Here is a 26031-nt window from a genome sequence, read left to right on the forward strand (position 1 = left end):
ACCCTACAGCACAACATCCACCCTATAGCATCACCCCCACCCTACAGCATCACCTCCACCCTACAGCACATCCACCCTACAGCATCACCTCCACCCTACACTATCACCCCCACCCTACAGTACAACATCCACCCTACACCATCACCCCAAATTACAGCATCACCCCCACCCTACAGCATCACATCCACCCTACAGCACCTCCACCCTACACCATCACCCCCAATTTACAGCATCACCCCCACCCTACACTATCATCCCCACCCTACAGCACCACATCCACCCTACAGCATCACCCCCAATTTACAGCATCACCCCCACCCTACACTATCACCCCCACCCTACAGCATCACCCCCACCCTACAGCATAACATACACCCTACAACATAACATACACCCTACAGCATCACCTCCAATTTACAGCATCACCCCCACCCTACACTACCCCCCCACCCCACAGCATAACATACACCCTACAACATAACATCCACCCTACACCATCACCCCCACCCTACAGCATCACATCCACTCTACACCATCACCCCCACTCTACAGCACAACATCCACCCTACAGCATCACATCCACTCTACACCATCACCCCCACTCTACAGCACAACATCCACCCTACAGTATCACTCCCACCCTACAGCATCACCCCCACCCTAAAGCACAACATCCACCCTACAGCATAACATCCACCCTACAGCATCACTCCCACCCTACAGCATCACCCCCACCCTAAAGCACAACATCCACCCTACAGCATAACATCCACCCTACAGCATCACTCCCACCCTACAGCATCACCCCACCCTACAGCACAACATCCACCCTACACAGCATCACCCCACCCTACAGCATCACATCCACCCTACAGCACAACATCCACCCTACAGCATCACTCCCACCCTACAGCACAACATCCTCCCTACAGCATCACCCCACCCTACAGCACAACATCCACCCTACACAGCATCACCCCACCCTACAGCATCACATCCACCCTACAGCACAACATCCACCCTACAGCATCACTCCCACCCTACAGCACAACATCCACCCTACACAGCTTCACCCCACCCTACACCATCCCCTCCACCCTACAGTATCTACCCACTCCCTATAAAATGTGACCATGTGAGTCAGCTTCTGTATTTAAATGTACTCCTAAGACTCGAGCATTTTGTGGGTGTAGTTTTGGCTTGTTTTCCGTATGTAAAGTGTCTTTGGGTTGCATGAAAGATGCTTAAAATTGAATTCTTCTTCTTACCATAAATTTCACTGTGCCACTCTGTGGTGGGCACCATCGGACAAATGAACAGGGCTGATCCTGCAGGAGATCTGGATGTCTGTTAAAACACAGATGCATTTTATTTTGAGAGAAAACTATCCGGAGTGTTGAGCCACAGAGAATCAAGCCTGACCCTGATGGGTGGAAACTTTCCATCACATGAAGCCCAAGAACTGCATTGCATCATGGTCCTCACTGCGCTCCAGGTCCTGTGCTGTTACTGACCAGTTTCAAATAAGGCTTTTGTTTTGAAAGGTGTGAGACTAATCCTTGAACCTTCGTCCCTGCAAGCTCTTGTAATAGTTCTCCTGTTCAGTCTGGTTACGAATCTCTCGATCCAACAGAACTAGCGCCGTCTTGCGTCTCATGGCCATCTCCCTGCGCTGAGTATCCGCTGACATCTCCACCTGGGGGTGAGGTGGGGGCAGGGCCAGGTCGGGGTCAATTGCGGCACGTGGCGAGGCGGATCGGTGCGGCCTGAAGCTGCTTCCGTGGGCGGCGGAGTCTCCCCGGTTCAAGCTGTTGAGGTCATAAGTGTCTCGCGGGTCGCCAGCGTTGGACGCCCCGCCCACTCCCACGGGTTACCGTTGCCTGCGAGGGTCGGGACCTGAGGAGGGTGTGGGGCCTGTACGACAGGATGGTGAGGGGCGTGGGCATCCACCGTGATGATTCCCAACCCCTCCCGCTGCTGCTCGGAGGGTGTGCGATAGTGCGGAGAGTCAGTGGTGGAGGAGGTGCCGGAGCAGGTGGAGGTGGTCTCAGAGGTTTTCTCCCCCGAGGAGGAGGAGGGGAGGAGGCCCTGCTGCTTCGACATGGCGATGACCTGCATGAGTCGTGGCTGGTTGGTGGCACCGCGGGCTGACCCCTCTCCGCTCGTTTTCTCTCGGATGGCGAGCCACTTGGCCCGGGTCAGGGCACTCTTTGGGGACACCGGCGGGGGTCCTGCTTCAGGGATCTGGGGTGGTCTGGGAGTTGCCACAGCTTTAGCGCCCCCAGGAGGTGGTGTGGGGTTGCGACTAGAGGCTGCCCTCCCAGACTGCACTGTGGGCTGGTAGATGGGGACCTGAGACCCCCCCTCATCTGTCCCCACAGAGCCCAACTCAGAGCCCCCCTCAGAGCCGTCCTCACGGTCCACCTCGTCCCGGACGTTCAGGCCTCTCATCTCTATGGACTTCGCTTCCACTCTGACACCAGCTGCTGCGAACGCATCGGGTCCATGGGAACCTGCACAGCCTTCAGACGCCGCTGCACCGGCTGCACCGCTGCACGAGATCCTCCGGTCCTGGGTTTGCCCCCAGCACCCCGTTAACATTCATGCTAGCTCTCGGCAGTGTGTTACTGAAGGTCAGCATGGTCTCCTTCCCCATAGGGCTGCGAGGAGCCAGCAGCTCCACGTCCACGCTGGCCCTCTTCAGGCTCCCCATTGAGTCCTTCTCCCTCTGCATGGGCCCCAGGCTCTCCAGCCGGTCAATGGGGGCCGGATTTGCTGCTATCTCATCGTTACTCTCTGAGGCGGAGGCGGGGCCCTTGTGGTAGACGGACTCATGTCCCCGCTCTGTCAGTGCTCGCAGAGGGTCCTCCTTAGGGGGCAAGGGAGGCGGGACTGAAGAGATGTCATCAGAGGACTTGAAGTTGGCAACGGCATGAAAAGCCTGAAGAAGAAGAAAAATCATCTTTAAATGTTGAAACCCTAAACTGATGAAACGGTTTCCCCTTGTCTGCTAATGAGTTTGGTTTCCTCTCAGACCCTGAAAGTTTTGGGTTTTTTTAGGGGGCGGGGTTACTCAGTTTGTTTTCCACCGCTGCTGAACAGCTGACGCTCCCACGTGCACTGACCACTTTCTGTAAATGACATGCAGTGTACATGAGTGCACCGGGTCTATTGTGATGTGGGCTGTATGTACACAAAGGCTGAGGGAGTAAGCATTTCACTGTAAACCTGACTTCACTCTGCAGGACTGAAACACACGTACAAAGTTAGTTAGTGAGAAAATGATTCAAACAGCAGGTCTGTTTGTTACCATGAGGAGTTTCAGATCTCACCAGATAAGCAGCGATGAAGGCTCCGATGAGGAAGCCCACGTACACGTCGATGGGATGGCTGCGATGCTGCGTGATCTGGGTCAGACCCGTCAGCGCCGCTGCGATGGCGAAGGCAAAAACCAAGACGGGTTTCAGCAGCTTGGTGCTGTCGGAGATGGTCGAGTTAAAATACATCTGAAAGAGATCGTCAACAGCCGCAGGTTAGCTTCCCTCAATAACTCTACTGATAATACAGTGAACAAATATTCACACAAACAACTGTATTATATTCTGTTAAAGAGATTCAAGACATAATTACATTTTAAAATAAACTTTCTAATCTCACATCCTGCAAAAATAATCAAACAAAGTTCATTTCCTGGATAAAAACGTTTCAACTTTTCAGTCTTTATTTCAAAACACGCAAGGTGATTTTCACGGAAACAACAGGAAGTGACATCATGGTCGTGTTTAATGTTAAAAACCGCCGCACATCTTCTCTTCATAGCAAATGATTATTTATGATAAATCAGGAAGTTAGCCGAGCTGTTAGCAGTTAGCATTTGGACAGCTGCTGACATCATCACGTGGTTTCTGTTTTGTGTTTATGATGAGTTACGAGCTTTTATTCAGTTAGACATGTTTAAACACTGAGATGAATAGTTTTAACCAACACGTCCAGACTTTATGACTCCTCATCCTTTATATTCTTCTTCTTCTGTCTGGATTTTCACCACGCTACTCCTCCTCGATCGGGATCGAGTGTGAATGTGTTCAGTCAGTTTAACCCGACACTCCTCTTAAACATCTTTAACTTGCTGTTACTCCACAGTTTTCTCTTCAAACATTATTTTACATCAAATGTAAGAGAATTTGTTTTTTGAATCAATCTGACTTTTGATACAGAGAGCTTCTGAGTAACATCAGTGCTGACACCTGCTGCCCTGACTTGAAGAAACTAGTACCACAAAACGCACCACACCTGGGAAACGCACCATACCTGGGAAATGCACCACACCTGGGAAATGCACCATACATGGGAAACACAGAACGTAGGAAATGCACCATACCTGGGAAACACACCACACCCGGGAAACGCACCATATCTGGGAAACACACCACATCTGGAATATGCACCACACCTGGGAAATGCACCATACATGGGAAACGCACAGAACGTAGGAAATGCACCACACCTGGGAAACACACCACATCTGGAATATGCACCACACCTGGGAAATGCACCACACCGGGAAACAAACCACACCCGGGAAACACACCATATCTGGGAAACGCACCACACCCGGGAAACGCGCCACACCCGGGAAATGCACCACAACTGGGAAACACACCACATCTGGAATATGCACACACCTGGGAAATGCACCACACATCATACCTGTGAAACGCACCACAGCCGGGAAACACACCATATCTAGGAAATGCACCACACCTGGGAAATGCACCACATCTGGAATATGCAACACACCTGGGAAATGCACCATACCTGGGAAACGCACCACACCCGGGAAATGCACCACACCGGGAAACACACCACATCTGGAATATGCACCACACCTGGGAAATGCACCACACCTGGAATATGCACCACACCTGGGAAATGCACCACATCTGGAATATGCACCACACCTGGGAAATGCACAGAACGTAGGAAATGCACCACACCTGGGAAATGCACGACATCTGGAATATGCACCATACATGGGAAACGCACCACATCTGGAATATGCAACACACCTGGGAAACGCACCATACCTGGGAAACGCACCACACCCGGGAAATGCACCACACCCGGGAAACACACCACATGGAATATGCACCACACCCGGGAAATGCACCTCACCTGGAATATGCACCACACCTGGGAAACACACCACATCTGGAATATGCACCACACCTGGGAAATGCACCACACCCGGGAAACAAACCACACCCGGGAAACACACCATATCTGGGAAACGCACCACATCTGGAATATGCACCACACCTGGGAAATGCACCACACATCATACCTGGGAAACGCACCACAGCCGGGAAACAAACCACACCCGGGAAACACACCATATCTGGGAAACGCACCACACCCGGGAAACGCGCCACACCCGGGAAATGCACCACAACTGGGAAACACACCACATCTGGAATATGCACCACACCTGGGAAATGCACCACACATCATACCTGGGAAACGCACCACAGCCGGGAAACACACCATATCTAGGAAATGCACCACACCTGGGAAATGCACCACATCTGGGAAACGCACCACACCCGGGAAATGCACCACACCCGGGAAACACACCACATCTGGAATATGCACCACACCTGGGAAATGCACCACATCTGGAATATGCACCACACCCGGGAAATGCACAGAACGTAGGAAATGCACCACACCTGGGAAATGCACGACATCTGGAATATGCACCATACATGGGAAACGCACCACATCTGGAATATGCACCATACATGGGAAACGCACCACATCTGGAATATGCAACACACCTGGGAAACGCACCATATCTGGGAAACGCACCACACCCGGGAAATGCACCACACCCGGGAAACGCACCACATCTGGAATATGCACCACACCCGGGAAATGCACCACACCTGGAATATGCACCACACCTGGGAAATGCACCACATCTGGAATATGCACCACACCTGGGAAATGCACCACACCCGGGAAACACACCACATCTGGAATATGCACCACACCCGGGAAATGCACCACACCTGGAATATGCACCACATCTGGAATATGCACCACATCTGGAATATGCACCATACATGGGAAACGCACAGAATGTAGGAAATACACCACATCTGGAATATGCAACACACCTGGGAAACGCACCATACCTGGGAAACGCACCACACCCGGGAAATGCACCACACCCGGGAAACACACCACATCTGGAATATGCACCACACCCGGGAAACACACCACATCTGAAATATGCACCACACCCGGGAAATGCACCACACCTGGAATATGCACCACACCTGGGAAACGCACCACATCTGGAATATGCACCACATCTGAAATATGCACCACACCCAGGAAATGCACCACATCTGGAATATGCACCACATCTGGGAAACGCACCATACATGGGAAACGCACAGAACGTAGGAAATGCACCACACCTGGAATATGCACCATACATGGGAAACGCACAGAACGTAGGAAATGCACCACACCTGGGAAATGCACCACATCTGGAATATGCAACACACCTGGGAAACGCACCATACCTGGGAAACGCACCACACCCGGGAAATGCACCACACCCGGGAAACACACCACATCTGGAATATGCACCACACCTGGGAAATGCACCACACCTGGAATATGCACCACACCTGGGAAATGCACCACATCTGGAATATGCACCACACCTGGGAAATGCACCATACATGGGAAATGCACCACATCTGGAATATGCACCACACCTGGGAAATGCACCACACACCGGAAACACACCACAACTGGAATATGCACCACACCCGGGAAATGCACCACACCTGGAATATGCACCACACCTGGGAAATGCACCATACATGGGAAACGCACAGAACGTAGGAAATGCACCACACCCAGGAAACACACCACATCTGGAATATGCACCACACCCGGGAAATTCACCACACCTGGAATATGCACCACACCTGGGAAATGCACCACACCTGGAATATGCACCACATCTGGAATATGCACCACATAACCGGGAAATGTACCATACATGGGAAACGTACAGAACGTAGGAAATGCACCACACCTGGAATATGCACCACACCTGGGAAACGCACCACATAAGGAATATGCACCACACCTGGGAAATGCACCACATAAGGAATATGCACCACACCTGGGACACGCACAGAACGTAGGAAATGCACCACACCTGGAATATGCACCACATCTGGGAAACGCACCACATCTGGAATATGCACCACACCGGGAAACACACCACATCTGGAATATGCACCACACCTGGGAAACGCACCACACCGGGAAATGCATCACACCTGGGAAATGCACCACATCTGGAATATGCACCACACCTGGGAAATGCACCATACATGGGAAACACACCACACCTCCGCAGCACTGTTGTAGTTATTTAATTTAATTATTCTGCCGTGTTGGATTTAGAAACATGAGGGAACAACAGAACCTGCAGGTCAATCTCTGTCAAAGTGAAATCTAAATTAAAGTTTGTTTAAACAAAGATGATCTATGAAAAATAATTTGATGTTTTCTTACAGAAACATAAACAGCAGCGAAGGCAGACAGAGTTGCATGCTGGGAAGGGAATGTTTCCTGTTGGGAGAGAAGAAAGAAACATTTTAATCCAATATCACATTAAACATCAGTCGTTACAAACCGCGCCGTCCAACAGAAATACAACAGATAACTCACCTGGCAGCCATGATGGCGTGCTGGTCATGTCCCGAGCAGATGTCTTTAGTGATGTAGGCGTTTCTGTCGCAGGAGACTCCGGCAAGAGTGTAGTTAGGTTTACAGACGGTGAGGAAGAACGGGGCGTGGTAACCTGTCGACAGCTGGATGATGTCAGTGACCAGAGCCGTCGCACACAGACCAAACACATGCACACCTGCAGGAGAGAAAGACAGGTGGTGGGGTGGTGCTGCAGGTGTAGGTGGTGTTGCAGTAGGTGGTGTTGCAGGTGCAGGTGTAGGTGGTGTTGCAGATGCAGGTGGTTGTGCAGGTGTAGGTTGTGTTGCAGGTGCAGGTGCAGTTGCAGTAGGTGGTGTTGCAGATGCAGGTGTAGGTGTAGGTGGTTGTGCAGGTGTAGGTTGTGTTGCAGATGCAGGTGCAGGTGGTGTTGCAGTAGGTGGTGTTGCAGATGCAGGTGTAGGTTGTGTTGCAGGTGCAGGTGTAGGTGGTTGTGCAGGTGTAGGTTGTGTTGCAGATGCAGGTGCAGGTGGTGTTGCAGTAGGTGGTGTTGCAGATGCAGGTGTAGGTTGTGTTGCAGGAGCAGGTGTAGGTGGTTGTGCAGGTGTAGGTTGTGTTGCAGATGCAGGTGTAGGTGGTGTTGCAGTAGGGGGTGTTGCAGGTGCAGGTGCAGGTTGTGTTGCAGATGCAGGTGTAGGTGGTGTTGCAGGTGCAGGTGTAGGTGGTGTTGCAGGTGCAGGTGCAGGGTGTAGGTTGTGTTGCAGATGCAGGTGTAGGTGGTGTTGCAGTAGGGGGTGTTGCAGGTGCAGGTGCAGGTTGTGTTGCAGGTGCAGGTGTAGGTGGTGTTGCAGACGCAGGTGTATGTGGTTGTGCAGGTGCAGGTTGTGTTGCAGATGCAGGTGTAGGTGGTGTTGCAGGTGCAGGTGTAGGTGGTTGTGCAGGTGTAGGTGCTGTTGCAGACGCAGGTGTATGTGGTTGTGCAGGTGCAGGTTGTGTTGCAGATGCAGGTGTAGGTGGTGTTGCAGGTGCAGGTGTAGGTGGTTGTGGTGTTGCAGTAGGTGGTGTTGCAGATGCAGGTGTAGGTGGTGTTGCAGGTGCAGGTGCAGGGTGTAGGTTGTGTTGCAGGTGCAGGTGTAGGTGGTGTTGCAGGTGCAGGTGCAGGGTGTAGGTGGTGTTGCAGGTGCAGGAGTGGGTGGTGCTGCAGGGTGTAGGCGGTCGCGTACCCACAAAGCGGACCGTCCTCCTCAGGAAGGAGTTGAAGTTGCAGCCTCCTGCGTTGATGCTTCCTTCGGGTCTGCGGAGCTTCAGTCTGGACTGCAGGCAGTAGACGAGACCTTCAACCAGCATGATCTGATGCACAAAACAAACGCACCCTTAGAACCTGACGGGGGTTCTGTTTAGACCCTCACAGCTCCTGGTTCAGGAAGGATGGAGGTCTTTATGTGTGGATGGATGGTTCAACTGTTTTGTCCTCGAGCATCAGGACAGTAACAAACACTCAGCAGCTTCAGTTACTGATGACTGAATCAGTTCGAACCTGATTCTGTTCAGTTTTATCAAAGTCAGTCAGGAGGGAGGTGATTTCACTAGTCTTTCTGTTTCTGACTGACACTGGATCGTAAAGGTGCCATCCAGACCACTCAGTCGGTCTGGGATCAGGTCTGCTATCTGTCCCCAGAGTCCAGATCAAACCTGGAGAATCAGTTTTTATGTTTCGTATATCTGGAACAAACTGCCAGAAACCTGCAGCTCTGCTAAATAAAATCTAAAAAACTAAAATCTTTAAAGGTGCTGGGAGGCCTCAGCGTGGCCTCAGGGTCAGCCCGCTTTTAGAAGGGAGGGGTCAGGTCAGGGGAATGAACGCGAGTCTACGCGGCGCCCTCTGAAGGGATGCAAGCACGTACCGAGGCAGCGGGTCCGGCAAACGCCAGGCTCAGCAGCATCAGCAGCGGGATCAGCTCGTCTCCTCCGTCCACGTACGGCATGCTGAGCTCCCTGTCGCGGCAGCGGAACCCCACCTGGGCCGGCTGGACCACGTCGGTCAGCTCCAGGAAGTACAGAGACACCATAGAAGAAGCCACGATGGGCAGCTGCACACACAACACACAGACGTTACGTTTCACCACGTCAGCGACCGCTGTTCTATCAGTACTCTGTTAGTGACTTTTCACAATGCATTGTGGGATACTTTTAGTGCAGTATATAGAGTATAAAGGTGTTTTTCACAGGTGAGGCTTTAGTGGGCTGACTGCAGCGGCGCGGTGCAGCAGTAAGGTCCTGTGTGCGGCAGGACCGGCCCCGCTCTACGGTCTCACCTCCACAAAGTAGAAACATGGCAGCAGAGTCAGACTGTCCTTTGGAGGTTTCTTCTTCATCTTCTCAGAGTTCATCATCATCCTGACCAACCTGCAACACACACACACGTGATCAGGTCAGTGTCTGTCAGTGATTGTGCGTAACTAGCAGCTGACGAAGAGCCTCTGGATCTGTGTCTGTCTCTGATACGAACATGTGACATCTGATGGTTAATCAGTCTGATGGACGAATTCTTTGTGTTTCCACCTTCCTGGCAGCTGGATGCTGATTGGTTGGGCGTGGATCAGATGTGTCAGTGTGTGTTTATGTTTATATAAGTGAGTGTTTCTATCAGCTGCAGGATTCTCTTCATCATGTCTTGTTTCCACCTGGACAGAAACAGGTATGAACACAACATAAAGACAGGCTGCACAACAGAAGGTGTGGGGGGGGCATCCAGTCCTGCAGGAGATCCATCAGCAGCTGCAGTCACGTGGGAAGACACCTGAAAATCAACCACAAACACACCTCAGCTCCTGCTGCCAATTAAGATCCGACCAATCACAGACCAGAACGGTAACGTTTTAGCGACAGGCTGAGACAGACAGACAGTCGGACAGACCAGCGGACCATCAGACAGACAGACTCCAGTCCCCCTCTCGCGCGCTGCGGCCCGGCTCCGTGTGGACCGGATATACCGGGTCCGCTCCCTGTTTCATTGTCTGTCGGTTCTGGTGCGGCTTCAGCTGATCTGCTGAATTAATGAGTCAGAGGACGCAGCTCTGCGGAACACGCACGCTCACGCGCACAGTAGAAACACAGTAGAATAGAAAGCAGTCGGTCTCACCTCAGACCATCGATCCGCTTTGATTCCTGTCACGTTTGATCCTCCAGCAGCAGCAGAACCGGACCCGCTAACGGTGCCGTTACACCGGACACACCTGCCTGGTTGTCCCGGGTTACAGCGGCTAGGTATTAGTACCGGTTCTGGTTCCGTGAGTCCCGATTTAGGCTCCGTTCTCCCTGAAATAACGCAGATCTGCGACCGTTTTCTGTTTTCTGACGGAGCTCTGCTGCTGCACGGCGGGTGTGTGTGTTATAATGTGTGTGTGTGTGTGTGTGTGTGTGTGTGCGCGCGCGCGTGTGTGCGTGACAGAGAGAGAGACGCTGGTGAAACAGGAGGTGTTAAAGCCCGTTCCTGTCCGTGTGTATGGCAGGTGATCAGTGCCTCCTGTTTCCTTGATAATTTAGCAGAACAGGTCTGTTTGTCTAAAAACACAATCAGCTGGTCTAAATCTTTATTAACAAACAAATATCTGGTCTGAATGTGAAGCAGACGGGTTAGTTGACATGTCAGGTTAAACACCAGGCAGCTGCACGTTAACCCAGCGCGAGGGCAGCTCGGGATCAGTATAGGAAGGGCAGTTCATCGCACCCAGGGTGGGCACTAAACCAGATCAGAACAAAAACAAAGAGAGAAAAGCACCAAGGCAAATATAATTATCTCTAACTACACCTTCCAGCATCAGGTAGCTGGGTTTCCCCAACTACCAGCACGCGAGCTCCAAAAAGCTCCACAAACACACGTGTAGCGTTCATTGTACATAACAGCATACATGTACCTGTAACGGCAGTCCACCACGCCGCCTCTCTGGCAGCGGCTCCTCCGGTCCAGCCTTACCAACTGCCCCGCAGCGTCAGTTCTACCCTGCTACACCCACGCCCCCGGCACCCGGTCAGTGTCCCAGGCCTGCTCCAACCCATACAGGTTGGAACGAACACCGGCTGTAGTCCAGGTCAAGCTACAAAGCAAAGGCAGAAGATGAGTTGATCCCACTTTCTGCCCTCCATCCAGCCTAGCTCGAGCTCCAACTACCCAAACCGCCAGCCTGAAGATCCTGTCCATCACGCTCAGGCGGCCCCTTTCCCTACTACTCAGGCTCTCGGCCCACTGGGCCCACAGATCTGCAACTTATTCCGAATGAGTTGAGGCTTGAGAAATAGGACGGTGTAGGTTAGAGAGCCACACATGTTTGGTTTTATGCCGCCTCACGGAGAACTGACGGTTCTGAATGTAGACCAGTTCACCAACCGGTGGTCCTGTGTTCCTCCTTCGAGCTTCAGCTGCCTGAGAGAAAGTACAGCCTGGACTCCTCCCGACCCGTTCATGCTCCTCCTCCTGGAAATCATCCATATCCTGCCCCAGCCGGATATCTAGCAGAACCACAGGGGTTCTCCTGAACATGAAGTGTGGGCAGTAGCAAGCGCTCTGATGTTCCATGTGTTAGAGGCAAACCCACCTCCTCCTCTGCTCAGGGTGAGCAGAAGATCAAGAGGCGTTATTAAATAATAATAAACTCTTTTTTAAAGAGGTGTTATTCTGCTCATTTCAAGGTTCCTCATCTTATTTAGAGGTTCTACCAGAGCAGGTTTCCATGGTTATATTTTTGTCCTACTGCACATTGCTGCAGCTCCTCTTTTCAGCCTGTGTTGAAGGCTTCGTTTTAGCTATGGAGTGATACATCTTGTCTCTAAATGATCTTTGTTGGGAGTTGCACATGCTCAGTTCCTAGTTAAGGACTACTAGCCAATCAGAAGCAGAGAAGGGCGGGTCGGCGAGAAGCCGGTAAACGGCTCGGGTTCAGCCGTACGTGTTGCCGACCGGCTCGGCAACACGGACTGGAGCGAGAGTTTCAGAGCGGTGAGTTATTAATCTGTATCCATAAAGTTTTAACTGAGCTCTGTCTCTACATCACAGGAACAACTTTCTGTCCACTGACTGCCTGGAGGGTAGCTAGTGTTTGGAAGGGAGAGGAGAGCTGTGTGCTGCAGCTCACTGTTTCTGAGGGCGTGTCGGAGTCGCCGCTCGGCGAGCGTTATATGAGGCGCGTTTAGCTTTCATCCCTGTGACGTCACAGGGATGAAAGGGAAGCGGCTGGACTACAAACGAGCTGTTTTGTTTAGTTTTTTTTGTTTTTTTAGGAACTCAGAATTATTATTTATTTTTAATTCAATTCAGTTTTATTTATATAGCACCAAATCACAACAGTTATCTCACAGCGCTTTTCATAAAAGAGCAGGTCTAGACCGAACTCTGTGATGATATTTTATCTTCTTTTTTTTTAAATTGCAGATCATATTTGTTACAACTTGCTGGAAAAAGAAATTGAACTTGTAATACAAAAATCATTTAGTCACAGTTCACGTTTCCATAAAGAAAAACAAACAAAAAACCACATAGTCTCAAACTATAAATATCAGTTAATTTAATTATAAAGTTAAATTAGATAAATGTTGCAAACATTTTGATGCTGATTTAGCCTCTAATATACAGACTATATAATTTATAAAGTCAAGTTTAAAACATTGACAAGAGGTTTTGTTTGTCATTTTTGATTTATGAATAAAAATTCCAAGCAAAAGTAATAATTGACTACATATTGTACAGATGAGTTTGAATCAGAAAAATAAAAGGAGATGTCAAAATTAGATAAGTGTATGTTTGAGCCAAATGTCCATTAATAAACATTGATTATCATTAAACAGAGAAGAGCTATAGAATAAATTTCTGTTTCCAGAGAGCAGAAGCTGCATTTTTCATCTACAGTAGGGATGAATTTCTAAATAATCTCGTTAGATTGATTTTGCACATAAAAGGTTTTTAATTACTTTGTTGTTGACTTTTCTGTCTAGAAAAGATTGCTGGAGAAAAATACATTAATTTAATCCAGATCCTTCTCATCTCTAAGTGGGGTGATGATCCCATGGGGTATAGTTCTGCTTACAACATCAGATTCTTTCTTGGAGGATGGAAGTTAAATTTATGAGTGAAGTCGTCATAAGTTAAAATTTGATTTGAGTTATTTAATAATTGGGACACCAGCAGAATGTCATTTTTAAACCAGTATAAAGAGAGTCTCGTTTCTAAGTAAGATGTTCATGTTGATCCAGATAAAAATATTATTTGTGAGGGGAGAAATTGTGTTTGTACAAAAGTGACCAACAAGTTAGAGCCTGTTTATGGAAGTTAGACCGTTTGACTGGCGTTTGGGCCCTGAAGCAAGTTTTTCAGAGATAAAGTTTAGAACAATGTTCCACAAACTGATTTTTCAAAAATCTTTTAATCCAGTTGATTTTTAATATCTCCTTGAAAAGTGAGAATTACCCATACACCCCCCCCCCTCAGTTTTATTAGTCACGATGTCTTTCCTGATTTTATAAAGTTGGCACATCGTAACTTAGGTATTTCTACTGATGTAAATGAATATGCTGCTTGTGAGAGACCTTCTGCTTTAGAAAGAAGAACTCTGCCATACGTAGATTTATCTCTTGCAAGCCAAGAATCAAACTTCTTATTAATAGAGTCGTGTAGTAAAGAGAGTTTACTCTCGGTCATCAGATTATGACTGATTTTTATTCCAAGATAAGTTACTAAATTCTGATAGATTTAGATTCAAGCCTGAGCTTTCAGAACATTTAGTGCAACTCCTATTTGGGATTCATTTTTTAGAAACAGGGTTGTGTCGTCAGCCAGCTGTGAGATTTTTATTTCTCTTTCATTTGTAATTCCTTTGAATGAACTCTCTAGAAGAGGCGAGTTAGGCGAATTTTCACAAACGAGCTGTTTTCAGTTCAGAGCAGAGATGGGAACTCTCTTTGGGCTTTTTCACTTTGCAAACCTGTTACAGCACAGAAAAGGTTTATAACTCAGTAAAGGCCAAAATAGACAGGGAGGGGGAGTGAGGATCAAAACGCTCGCTCTGCCTGTTACTTTGGGCGCGATATGGCAGCGTTCAACTCTTTGTCATCCTGTAAAACCACTGGACCCTGGTCAGAGCCAGGACCCCATATAGCTGGATCCAGTACTTCATTAGGGACTTGGCAACTGTTACCGCTTGCGGGTCTCGGGTTGGTACAGAAACTGTACAGCCCAAAGGCCAACAAACCCCCCGTAGCTGCTCCCAGCCTTTGCTGGGAAACTCTCATGCCTTACAAAAGGCTTCGACATCCTTAAACATTCGACTTGAATGTTCTTTCAACTCCTCGGGGTCCCAATGCGTCGCAGCAGGCAGCAAAAGCCGTTTTCCTTCTGGTCCCACAGCTCAGATGCAGCACTCAGTCCTGCTCCTCCGTTCCCTGCCAGGCTTCACACGCCTCAGCCAGCGCGTCCTCACAGACGACATTACTGGATCGACCCGCTGAAGACTCGGCCAGGAAGCGGGGTGTCCCAGATTATGCTCCTCCAGGTGCATTTTAGGACGGAGACGAGGAGACGGGAGGCACCAAGTGGAGAAATGAGAAGAGTCGCTGCTGTGAAGCTCACTGAACCAAAACCTTTAAAAGCTTCTGTCCTAAACGCTTTATCGCCTCGGCTCCAAGCCCCCCCCCCCAGGTCAAAACAACACAAAGCAACAGAGCTTTTAGTTTTATTACAAAGTAAAATACAAAACAAACTTATTTACAGGCAGAGAAAGATTTTCGTGTGCGTGATGTGTTCAGGTGTCGGTGTGTTCGTGTGCGTGATGTGTTCAGGTGTCGGTGTGCGTGATGTGTTCAGGTCGGTGTGTTCGTGTGCGTGATGTGTTCAGGTGTCGGTGTGGTGTGCGTGATGTGTTCAGGTGACGGTGTGCGTGATGTGTTCAGGTGACGGTGTGCGTGATGTGTTCAGGTGTCGGTGTGCGTGATGTGTTCAGGTGTCGGTGTGCGTGATGTGTTCAGGTGTCGGTGTGCGTGATGTGTTCAGGTGTCGGTGTGTTCAGGTGTCTGTGTGCGTGATGTGTTCAGGTGTCGGTGTGTTCAGGTGTCGGTGTGTTCAGGTGTCGGTGTGTTCAGGTGTCGGTGTGCGTGATGTGTTCAGGTGTCGGTGTGCATGATGTGTTCAGGTGTCTGTGTGCGTGATGTGTTCAGGTGTCTGTGTGCGTGATGTGTTCAGGTGTCGGTGTGCGTGATGTGTTCAGGTGTCGGTGTGTTCGTGTGCGTGATGTGTTCAGGTGACGGTGTGCGTGATGTGTTCAGGTGACGGTGTGCGTGATGTGTTCAGGTGTCGGTGTGCGTGATGTGTTCAGGTGTCGGTGTGCGTGATGTGTTCAGGTGTCGGTGTGCGTGATGTGTTCAGGTGTCGGTGTGTTCAGGTGTCTGTGTGCGTGATGTGTTCAGGTGTCGGTGTGTTCAGGTGTCGGTGTGTTCAGGTGTCGGTGTGTTCAGGTGTCGGTGTGTTCAGGTGTCGGTGTGCGTGATGTGTTCAGGTGTCGGTGTGCATGATGTGTTCAGGTGTCTGTGTGCGTGATGTGTTCAGGTGTCTGTGTGCGTGATGTGTTCAGGTGTCTGGTGTGCGTGATGTGTTCAGGTGTCAGTGTGCGTGATGTGTTCAGGTGTCGGTGTGCGTGATGTGTTCAGGTGTCGGTGTGTTCAGGTGTCGGTGTGCATGATGTGTTCAGGTGTCGGTGTGTCGGTGTGCGTGATGTGTTCAGGTGACGGTGTGCGTGATGTGTTCAGGTGACGGTGTGCGTGATGTGTTCAGGTGTCGGTGTGCGTGATGTGTTCAGGTGTCGGTGTGCGTGATGTGTTCAGGTGTCGGTGTGTTCAGGTGTCTGTGTGCGTGATGTGTTCAGGTGTCGGTGTGTTCAGGTGTCGGTGTGCGTGATGTGTTCAGGTGTCGGTGTGTTCAGGTGTCGGTGTGTTCAGGTGTCGGTGTGTTCAGGTGTCGGTGTGTTCAGGTGTCAGTGTGCGTGATGTGTTCAGGTGTCGGTGTGCGTGATGTGTTCAGGTGTCTGTGTGCGTGATGTGTTCAGGTGTCTGTGTGCGTGATGTGTTCAGGTGTCGGTGTGCGTGATGTTCAGGTGTCAGTGTGCGTGATGTGTTCAGGTGTCGGTGTGCGTGATGTGTTCAGGTGTCGGTGTGTTCAGGTGTCGGTGTGCGTGATGTGTTCAGGTGTCGGTGTGTCGGTGTGCGTGATGTGTTCAGGTGTCGGTGTGTTCAGGTGTCGGTGTGTTCAGGTGTCGGTGTGCGTGATGTGTTCAGGTGTCGGTGTGTTCAGGTGTCGGTGTGTTCAGGTGTCGGTGTGTTCAGGTGTCGGTGTGCGTGATGTGTTCAGGTGTCGGTGTGTTCAGGTGTCGGTGTGTTCAGGTGTCGGTGTGTTCAGGTGTCGGTGTGCGTGATGTGTTCAGGTGTCGGTGTGTTCAGGTGTGTTCAGGTGTCTGTGTGCGTGATGTGTTCAGGTGTTGGTGTGCGTGATGTGTTCAGGTGTCGGTGTGCGTGATGTGTTCAGGTGTCGGTGTGTTCAGGAGAGAGTTGGAGGGATCCTCCTCCACAGACCTCCACACAGACAGTTCTTGATCCAGCGCTGCTCCCACTGCTTCATGGCATTCGTCTTGTTGGGAGAACGAAGCATCGTCACGCAGCCGCACCTGAACGCACACACACAAAGATATTAAAGGTTTTTAGCTGGTTTATGACACAGATTCACAGTAACAGGAAGCAGGAGCAGAATTTACTTTACAGAACTGAGTTTTTGTGTGTCAGGAAAGAGAAACGGTGACGGAGCGCCACAGATGGAGAGCGCCGATTCAGACAGGAACACGCGTCCTGTTCAGGTCAGTCACGTTCCTGTCAGACACCTGGCTCTAACGTACCGGCCTGTGTCACCAAACGCCAGCGTCTTCAAACAGGGCGGCGGCAGCGTGGCGAGGCGCTGAGCTTCGACTTCTCTGATCGCCGAGAGCTGAAAAATGTTCAACTCTGTGTGAAACGCAGCGCTCGTCACTGTCGCTTTTCTACCCAGCTGTCCAATCACAGTGGAGGAGGGGCGGGACAAAAACCACACAGGGTAACCGTCACTAACGCGCCTCCAAAGCGCGTTTCAGCTTAGCTGGACACGAACAGTAACACGCCACGCTGACCGCGCTGCAGAGCGGCCACGACGTCACGGAGTGTTGATACCTTTCCAGGCGAGCTCGGTGTAAGAACGGTTAACATCACAGTTATTAGCCTCACAGCCACGTGACCTCGTCGCTACGCATCTGCTAACAGCCGTTTAAAATACTGAAAACAAAGACACGCGCTGGCCACGTCCAGACGTTCAGGACGCCAGGCGGTGGAAACAAATCGAAGCTCCTCTAATTCGTGATGTCTGGAGGATTTTGTTTCAATCCTTAAAGGCGCAGAACAAATAATGATAATTAAAATGTATTATCAGAAAAACGTTGGATTGAAAACGGAACAGAGGAGAAGCTGAAGATCATCTGCTGATGACATCACTTCCTGTGGACTCACCTGGTGCAGGCCTTGCTCTCCTCAGTGGGACAAACTCCCATATGAACACAACGCAGGTTATCCATCTTCTGAGAGCCGGGACTCCTGCAGACACAGATCAGACTGCTCAACACTCGTCTGTACGTTTGCTTCTATCATTTTATTTATTCAACCTTTATTAAAGCAGCACAGTTACAAATGAAACTCCAAGCACACGATACATAAACAGACATCAGACTACCTGACAGGGCTGCACGGTTAATCTAATCTAATCGCGATGTCGTCATGTGCGATCATATAACCGCACAGTGACATTTACTAAAACAGAAAAGGTGAGTGTGACGCTGCGCTGTCTCCGCCCACGCCGGGCTCTCGCCTGTGGCTCTACGAACATTCGGGCCTATGTGCAATCAGAAAAATGATTCATGAGCAGCGTGCGAGTAACCTTTAAGACAACGACCTACCGTAACCCCCCCGCCAGAGAGACGACGGCAGCAGCTGAAGCAGACGGCAGAAAACTGGGAGAGCAGAAGGAAAGTTTGGCTTTGGCTCGCTGCCACGTTGTAACGCTGCATCGGAGCCTTTTGTTGTTCAACGTTTCATAAAGCCGACGTGCCTGTAAGTCTCACTTTTCATCAACCGACCAATCACAGCCTGGAAGGGGCGGGACATTAAAAAAGGTTTGACGTGCTGCAGCAAATCATTAAATGTTGAACAATCTGATTTATTGACTTGTTAGTCCTTAGCATTAATAAACTAGAGATCGATGCAGAGCCAGAGGATTAAATAAATAAATTTAATGTTCAACTAGTGGTAAAACAGCAGGATACTATTATTTAAATGAATATAGGCCATTACTGTTAATTTAATGTTATATATATGTAATATTCTACTCATGTAGATTTAGATGCAGGACGCCAGTGGGCCAGTACCCGCTCCCTTAGTTCTGTCTGACTAGTTATTGTTATTGATATTGTTTATCGTTTAACTTTGTTCAAAAACACATTTCAAAAATTGATTTTGTTCATTTTCCTTGATAATCAAGCAGGTAGACTCAGAGTACCAAGTCGTGCAGCCGGACAACAGACCAATTTGTACATCCAGGAGGTTTAAAGGATTTAGTTAGTTTAAAAGCAGTGACAACAATTTCTAGCATCTACTTCCAAGTCTTTGGTGTTTAAAATTCAGCACAAGAGATCAGATTGGCCAACTGCAGATCAGTCTGCGGTGTGTTCCACGTGGACGGGGCAGCGTCCCGAGCGCTGAACGGACCGAAGCTACTGATAACAAATACAAGTTACCGGAGCGCAAATTAGAGGAACTGGTGTTACGTGACACTCAAGTGCCAAGATAAGAGATTACAGCAGCGGCTCTTAACCCGGGGGTCGGGACCCCGGGTCCCATGGGGGTCACGAGAATTCTTCTGTGGAATCACTTTGGTTGGACACGGTTTAATCCAGTAGGCGGCGGAAATGCCAACCGCCATAAAACACCAAAGAATAAGAATGAAATGTTAAGCTAGCTAGCTAACGTTGGGATCAACACCTGCCGCTCTTAAACAAAGCGAGATGTGCGGCGTGAAGGAGGCGGCTGCTTCACGCCGCCTCCTTCACGCCGCGGCTCTTTGAGCAGGAGAGAAATCCTCCGGTCAGAATATTCCTGTCGCTGGTTTGCTTTGCTCAGGTGGATCTGAATCATTCACCGCTTCATTTCAGCACTAAAGTCGTTTCTGGGATCCTCTCAGCGAGTCCAGGTTCAGGTGTTACCTGGTGAAGACCTCCAGCGGGGCGGCGGAGCCCCCGCCGGGCAGAGACGAGGCTTTTCCAAACTGCAGCCTGAGCGGGTGTTTGCCCTGCAGCTTGACGATGACGCCGTCGTTAACCGGGAGCCAGTCCATACTGGGAACCAGCAGCTGACTGGGCAGCAGGCAGCACTCGTCTATCAGGCTCTCGTCCGGGTCCTGGGGGGGGCCGTCGTCCCGGGCTGAGACACAGACTGTCAGTTAATCAGTGAAGGCTGAGGCACGAACTAAACAACACAGTGACGAGTACACGAGGGGCCTTCCTGCTGACCGCACTGAGGATCGACAGGAGCCCACTTCACTTACAGATCCTAAGATCTACAGAGCAGGAGGTCCTGAGCAGTCCGAGACCTGCTCAGGACCAGGAACAGTGAAACCTCCTTACAGCAGAGCCACAGCTTGGTGAGCAGTCTGAACAGCAGCTGCATGCTGTCCTGGTTGTCGGACGTGGCGGTGAAGGTGGGCAGACAGCCGGGCTTCAGCAGACCCCAGATCCTGATCATCACCAACATCTCCCTCAGCATCCCCAGAGACGCCCCGTCCCTCATGAAGCCGAACCCCGGCCGGACCATGGAGCCCTGCGGGACGGGAGAACCCTCATGCTGTTACTGGTCTTACACTCCAGATGGAGACCTCTGTGGAGGATCCTCCACCTCAGGATTCACGTTCCCCGCGCAGGAACGCTGCTCTTTAGCTTCTCCGTACCCGGGACTCTCGTTAGCTCACCTGGTTGGGCAGGTTGGCCAGCAGGTAGAGGACAAAGTCTCCCACCCACTGGATGAGCTGCTGCAGGGACTGAAGGGGGGGGCCGTCCAACACAAACTCCTCCGTCTTCAGATTGATCATCACTTTGTCAATATCTGAGGACATCAATCAGAGATCAATATTTTAATGCCTTCTGTCCCCTCACCTGTCCCTCAGGTCCCTCACCTGTCCCTCAGGTCCCCCGGGTCCCTCACCTGTCCCCCCGGGTCCCTCACCTTCCCCTCAACTTTCCCTCATGTCCCTCAACTTCCCCTCATGTCCCTCAGGTCCCTCACCTGTCCCTCAACTTTCCCTCAGGTCCCTCGGGTCCCTCACCTGTCCCTCACCTGTCCCCAAGGTCCCTCACCTGTCCCTCACCTGTCCCCCAGGTCCCTCGGGTCCCTCACCTGTCCCTCACCTGTCCCCCAGGTCCCTCGGGTCCCTCACCTGTCCCTCAGGTCCCTCACCTGTCCCTCAACTTTCCCTCATGTCCCCCAGGTCCCTCACCTGTCCCTCGGGTCCCTCACCTGTCCCCCAGGTCCCTCGGGTCCCTCACCTGTCCCCCAGGTCCCTCGGGTCTCTTACCCGTGTCAGTGTTCTTGGCACAGATCTCGGCCAGCCGGTCTCCTGGACTCTTGTCTGGTGTGTTGAGGACGTGGGGCCTCAGCAGAGACTTTAAGGTGGAGCTGATGGCGATCAGCAGCAGTTTGGCGTGGAAGTCGCAGGCTCGAGCCGCCGTCGCCGTGGAGAGTTTACAGAGAGACGCCTTCACCGCCACGATACGCGTCGCCAGGACCTGGACAGACATCACTGTGCTTAAAGACAGCAGCTACACTGAGGCATCATGGGAAGTTCCTGAGAACATCAGGAAGGTAAACAGTGCAAACAGTTAATGCGGTAAAAGATGTCGCAGCTGAAGGCGGCAGAGATGTTTCCAGGTTCAGCAGCTGTCTGTCCATCTGAATATAAACAACCGCCTGTAGTTTAACCTGAACCCGAGGCCGCTAAGCGTCAGCAGGTACGGTGATTACAGTACACGTTAATGTAGTCGGCTCTACGGTCTGATCTACCGCCGTTCTCCCATCATGCCTTGCTGACCTGCTGCAGCGCCTGGTTCTGCCTCATGTACTCCTCGTGCAGCTTCTCCACCAGGTTGTGGACCATGGTGGGCTGCACGTGCAGCAGGACGTCCCACCAGTCGTAGCCCGTCACCATGCAGTACTCCAGCAGGAACAGCAGGTGGCGCAGGGTCGTGTTCATCTCCAGCACCTGACCCATAGAGGGCGACACTCGCAGCATGTGGAGCTGAGGACGAGACAACAACAACAACATTAACCAGCTGACAGAGAAACACCAGAGGCCACAGGGGAAAGTCTTTTTCTTCCTTCACAAGTTCAAACACGACTCAGTCTGAGTGAAACGAGCGCTGCTGGGCTGAACTCGCCGAGCTCTTCCTGACTCAAGTTTGGACGAAGCTGCAGACGAACCAGCGTAAAGACGTTTTAGTGTTTGACAGTCAGGAAGGAGACCTGACGGCTGAGTAAATCCACCCGAGACTCGGGGGCTCTACAGGTAGGCGACCCCACAAATCCTGAGAGAACGCCAACTACCGGGCGAACAAACATGGACGCCAGCATGTTGGTATGCAGCCATATTAGTGGTGATAGATAAGACGCCTGCCTTTGGTGTGAGAGACCAGGTTCAATCCCCCACTGTTACCCGTCCACCAATGTGTCCCTGAGCGAGACACTTAACCCCTCGTTGCTGCGGAGGCGTGCGACCTCTGATATAATTAGCAGCTGTAAGTCGTTTGGATAAAAGCGTCGGCTAAATGAATAAATGAATAAATGATGATAATATTTCAGGTGAAGCTCACAGCTCAGTATAACAGAGGACTCCTGAATGCATCACCTCCACCTTCAGAGACAGGTGAAGACAGAAAGGTTCCAGGTCTGAAGGGCAAAGAGATCCTGCAGAGGCTGAAGCGCTCTGACCTCCAGCTCTCCGGGCGCGTGTGCCCTCACCTTGCCGTGGTTGTCGACTCCAGCCAGTGCCAGAGAGGTCCAGGAGAACTGGAGGGCCTTGAAGTGAAGGGCGGGGCCTCCGGTTCTTTGGCGTTTGATGGCGGACTCGTCTCCGGGCCTCTGACCTGAAGAGGACGAGGAGCCGTAGAAAACCCCCATGGTGTGGAGGGAGAGACGGTGGAGGATCTGAATGCTGCCGTCGTGGAACGCCAGAGCCAGACCTGAAACACAGGGAGTCTGCAGGTGAGGCGGGTTTAAATGTTCTCCAAGACCCAGGTCTGGTTTCAGAGGTGGGACCGAGGTACGAGTTCATGATGGGTAACAATGAGTCATAACTGTTCTGGTCCTCACCGAGTCCGGGGCAGAACTTGGTGTCCGACGCCACCTTCAGGTCGGTGTTGGAGATGGAGATGGGCAGTTTGGGCAGCGCGACGGCCGACACTCGCTCCAGATCGTTGGTGGTGGTCAGGATCCGCCACTTCAGGATGGTGGGCTGCTTCTCCCCGACTGGACACGGCAAGGAGGTCAGAGGTCAAACACCGTCACGCCAAAGCTGTTAGAACCAGATAGACCGGTGTGCGTTTCTTACCGACTGGTGACCGGTGCTGGAAGATGTTGTTGACAGGAAGTCCCTCCTTCCTCAGGGACCAGCACTCCACGATGCTGCCGCTCTGATTGGACGCACACAGCAGAACCTGCAACACACACATTCTGTCAGGTTCTCTGGTTCTACAGCTGCTGGAGGTTCGGTGGGGCCGACTTATCTGTGCTTCATGTTCTCAGATCTGTCAGAACCGAACGTCACTACTGTTTGGTTCAGGCACTGAAATTAGAACCCGCCAAACATGGTACACCGTCTGCAGCAAAATCATCAGGCCATCTTCCACCGTGGTGCATTCAGAGTTCTCTCTCAGGTTCTCCTGGTTACCTGTTCAGAGTTCTCTCTGGTTCTACTGGTTACCTGTTCAGAGTTCTCTCTGGTTCTCCTGGTTCTCTCTCTGGTTACATGTTCTGAGTTCTCTCTGGTTCTCTCTCTGGTTCTCCTGGTTCTCTCTCTCTGGTCCTACTGGTTCTCTCTCTGGTTCTCCTGGTTACCTTTTCTGAGTTCTCTCTGGTTCTACTGGTTCTCTCTCTGGTTCTCCTGGTTACCTGTTCTGAGTTCTCTCTGGTTCTCCTGGTTCTCTCTCTCTGGTTCTCCTGGTTACCTGTTCAGAGTTCTCTCTGGTTCTACTGGTTCTCTCCCTGGTTCTCCTGGTTACCTGTTCTCAGTTCTCTCTGCTTCTCCTGGTTCTCTCTCTCTGGTTCTCCTGGTTACCTGTTCAGAGTTCTCTCTGGTCCTACTGGTTCTCTCCCTGGTTCTCCTGGTTACCTGTTCTGAGTTCTCTCTGCTTCTCCTGGTTCTCTCTCTCTGGTTCTACTGGTTCTCTCTCAGGTTCTCCTGGTTACCTGTTCTGAGTTCTCTTGGTTCTCCTGGTTCCTCTCTGGTTCTCCTGGTTACCTGTTCAGAGTTTCTCTGGTCCTACTGGTTCTCTTCTGGTTCTCCTGGTTACCTGTTCTGAGTTCTCTCTGTCTCCTGGTTCTCTCTCTCTGGTTCTCCTGGTTTCTCTCTCTGGTTCTCCTGGTTACCTGTTCAGAGTTCTCTCTGGTTCTACTGGTTCTCTCCCTGGTTCTCTGGTTACCTGTTCTCAGTTCTCTCTGCTTCTCCTGGTCTCTCTCTCTGGTTCTCCTGGTTATGTTCAGAGTTCTCTCTGGTCCTACTGGTTCTCTCCCTGGTTCTCCTGGTTACCTGTTCTGAGTTCTCTCTGCTTCTCCTGGTTCTCTCTCTCTGGTTCTCCTGGTTCTCTCTCTCTGGTTCTCCTGGTTACCTGTTCAGAGTTCTCTCTGGTTCTACTGGTTCTCTCCCTGGTTCTCCTGGTTACCTGTTCTCAGTTCTCTCTGGTTCTCCTGGTTCTCTCTCTCTGGTTCTCCTGGTTACCTGTTCAGAGTTCTCTCTGGTCCTACTGGTTCTCTCCCTGGTTCTCCTGGTTACCTGTTCTGAGTTCTCTCTGCTTCTCCTGGTTCTCTCTCTCTGGTTCTCCTGGCTACCTGTTCAGGGTTCTCTCTGGTTCTACTGGTTCTCCTGGTTACCTGTTCTGAGTTCTCTCTGATTCTCCTGGCTACCTGTTCAGGGTTCTCTCTGGTTCTACTGGTTCTCTCCCTGGTTCTCCTGGTTACCTGTTCTGAGTTCTCTCTGGTTCTCCTGGTTCTCTCTCTCTGGTTCTCCTGGTTACCTGTTCAGGGTTCTCTCTGGTTCTACTGGTTCTCTCCCTGGTTCTCCTGGTTACCTGTTCAGAGTTCTCTCTGGTTAGGAACTTGAGGTGGGTGACGGCGGGGTACTTCTCCCTCCTCAGAGGGTCGGTGGTGCAGCGCAGGAACAGGGACGGTAACAGTTCTGTGTCGATGCGACACTTCTCGCTCACCACGCTCACCACACCTGCACACAGAACGTCAGAGAGGTTATCCACCCTGATGGTGGAACCAGTAAAAGGTCAGAGGTCATGGTGAACTGTTTAAACAGGGTTCCTGACCTTGTAGAACTGGACGGGGGACGAGCTGCTGCCGTCGGTCGCTGCCACCACGATGTTCCCTCCCCGGTGAAGGCTATGTCGGCTAACGCCACTCTTCTCGTAGCCGGCACAGACTTCGCTGGCGGTCAGCAGAGCGCCGCCCGGCTTCAACAACGACACAGTGACCAAACCGCTCACCGTCACCGCCATCCAGCCCTCCATCGGCTTCCCGCCAAACAGAGTCAGAGACGGCGAGAACTTCACCCGGGAAACTTCTCACCGAAGTTTGTCGAACCCGACTGAACCAAGAGAAAAGAAGAACCATTATGTCTCACTGTCTGACAGGTTACAGGTGAATATTGACATGTGACCATGTTTCAGCATTACCATCTCGACGTGCAACGCCAGCTTGACCATTGTGCAGCCAGCTCAGAGCTACGATTGGATCTCGTCCAGAGAGCTGGACAGGACGCTCTCCCAGCTGTTCACCAGGTGATCGGACATCGACCAGCATTTAATCTGTCCGTCACCGTCTGCAGACAGCAGCCTCGAACCTGGACACCAGCAGAACCAGATCTATGTCACACCTGAACTCTGACTGGCAGCCCGACAC

The 26031-nt window shown here is 51.1% G+C and overlaps 3 protein-coding genes across 3 annotated transcripts; all 3 read right to left on the reverse strand.

Moving 5' to 3' along the window:
- Positions 1-1533: 1533 nt before the first annotated feature.
- Positions 1534-10160, reverse strand: plppr3b (phospholipid phosphatase related 3b). Its single transcript, XM_038698746.1, is given in 10 exon segments — positions 1534-1857; positions 1860-2465; positions 2468-2551; positions 2554-2941; positions 3333-3506; positions 7606-7662; positions 7758-7957; positions 8982-9108; positions 9663-9848; positions 10074-10160. Coding segments are annotated over 10 exon segments (2208 nt in total). The 5' UTR covers positions 10155-10160; the 3' UTR covers positions 1534-1552.
- A 7079-nt stretch (positions 10161-17239) lies between these two features.
- Positions 17240-25640, reverse strand: LOC119888454 (mediator of RNA polymerase II transcription subunit 16-like). Its single transcript, XM_038699008.1, has 12 exons — positions 25450-25640; positions 25197-25377; positions 23462-23567; positions 23224-23379; positions 22873-23093; positions 21947-22153; positions 21434-21644; positions 20831-20964; positions 20490-20682; positions 20070-20286; positions 18325-18408; positions 17240-17459 (listed from the first exon to the last, which is right to left on the reverse strand). The coding sequence occupies exons 1-12, from the start codon at positions 25638-25640 to the stop codon at positions 17333-17335; spliced, it is 2028 nt and encodes a 675-aa protein (XP_038554936.1). The 3' UTR covers positions 17240-17332.
- Positions 25641-25853: 213 nt separating this feature from the next.
- On the reverse strand, positions 25854-25972 carry LOC119888455 (mediator of RNA polymerase II transcription subunit 16-like; the record flags this gene model as incomplete). The annotated part of the gene is given in 1 exon segment (XM_038699009.1): positions 25854-25972. A coding segment is annotated over 1 exon segment (119 nt), but the record flags the coding sequence as incomplete, so codon positions are not given.
- Positions 25973-26031: the final 59 nt, after the last annotated feature.

The sequence above is a fragment of the Micropterus salmoides genome, unplaced genomic scaffold (genome assembly GCF_014851395.1).
Source record: "Micropterus salmoides isolate LMB-PRFRI ecotype aquatic unplaced genomic scaffold, ASM1485139v1 Ms_hic_scaffold_5, whole genome shotgun sequence".
NCBI classification, from domain to species: domain Eukaryota; kingdom Metazoa; phylum Chordata; class Actinopteri; order Centrarchiformes; family Centrarchidae; genus Micropterus; species Micropterus salmoides.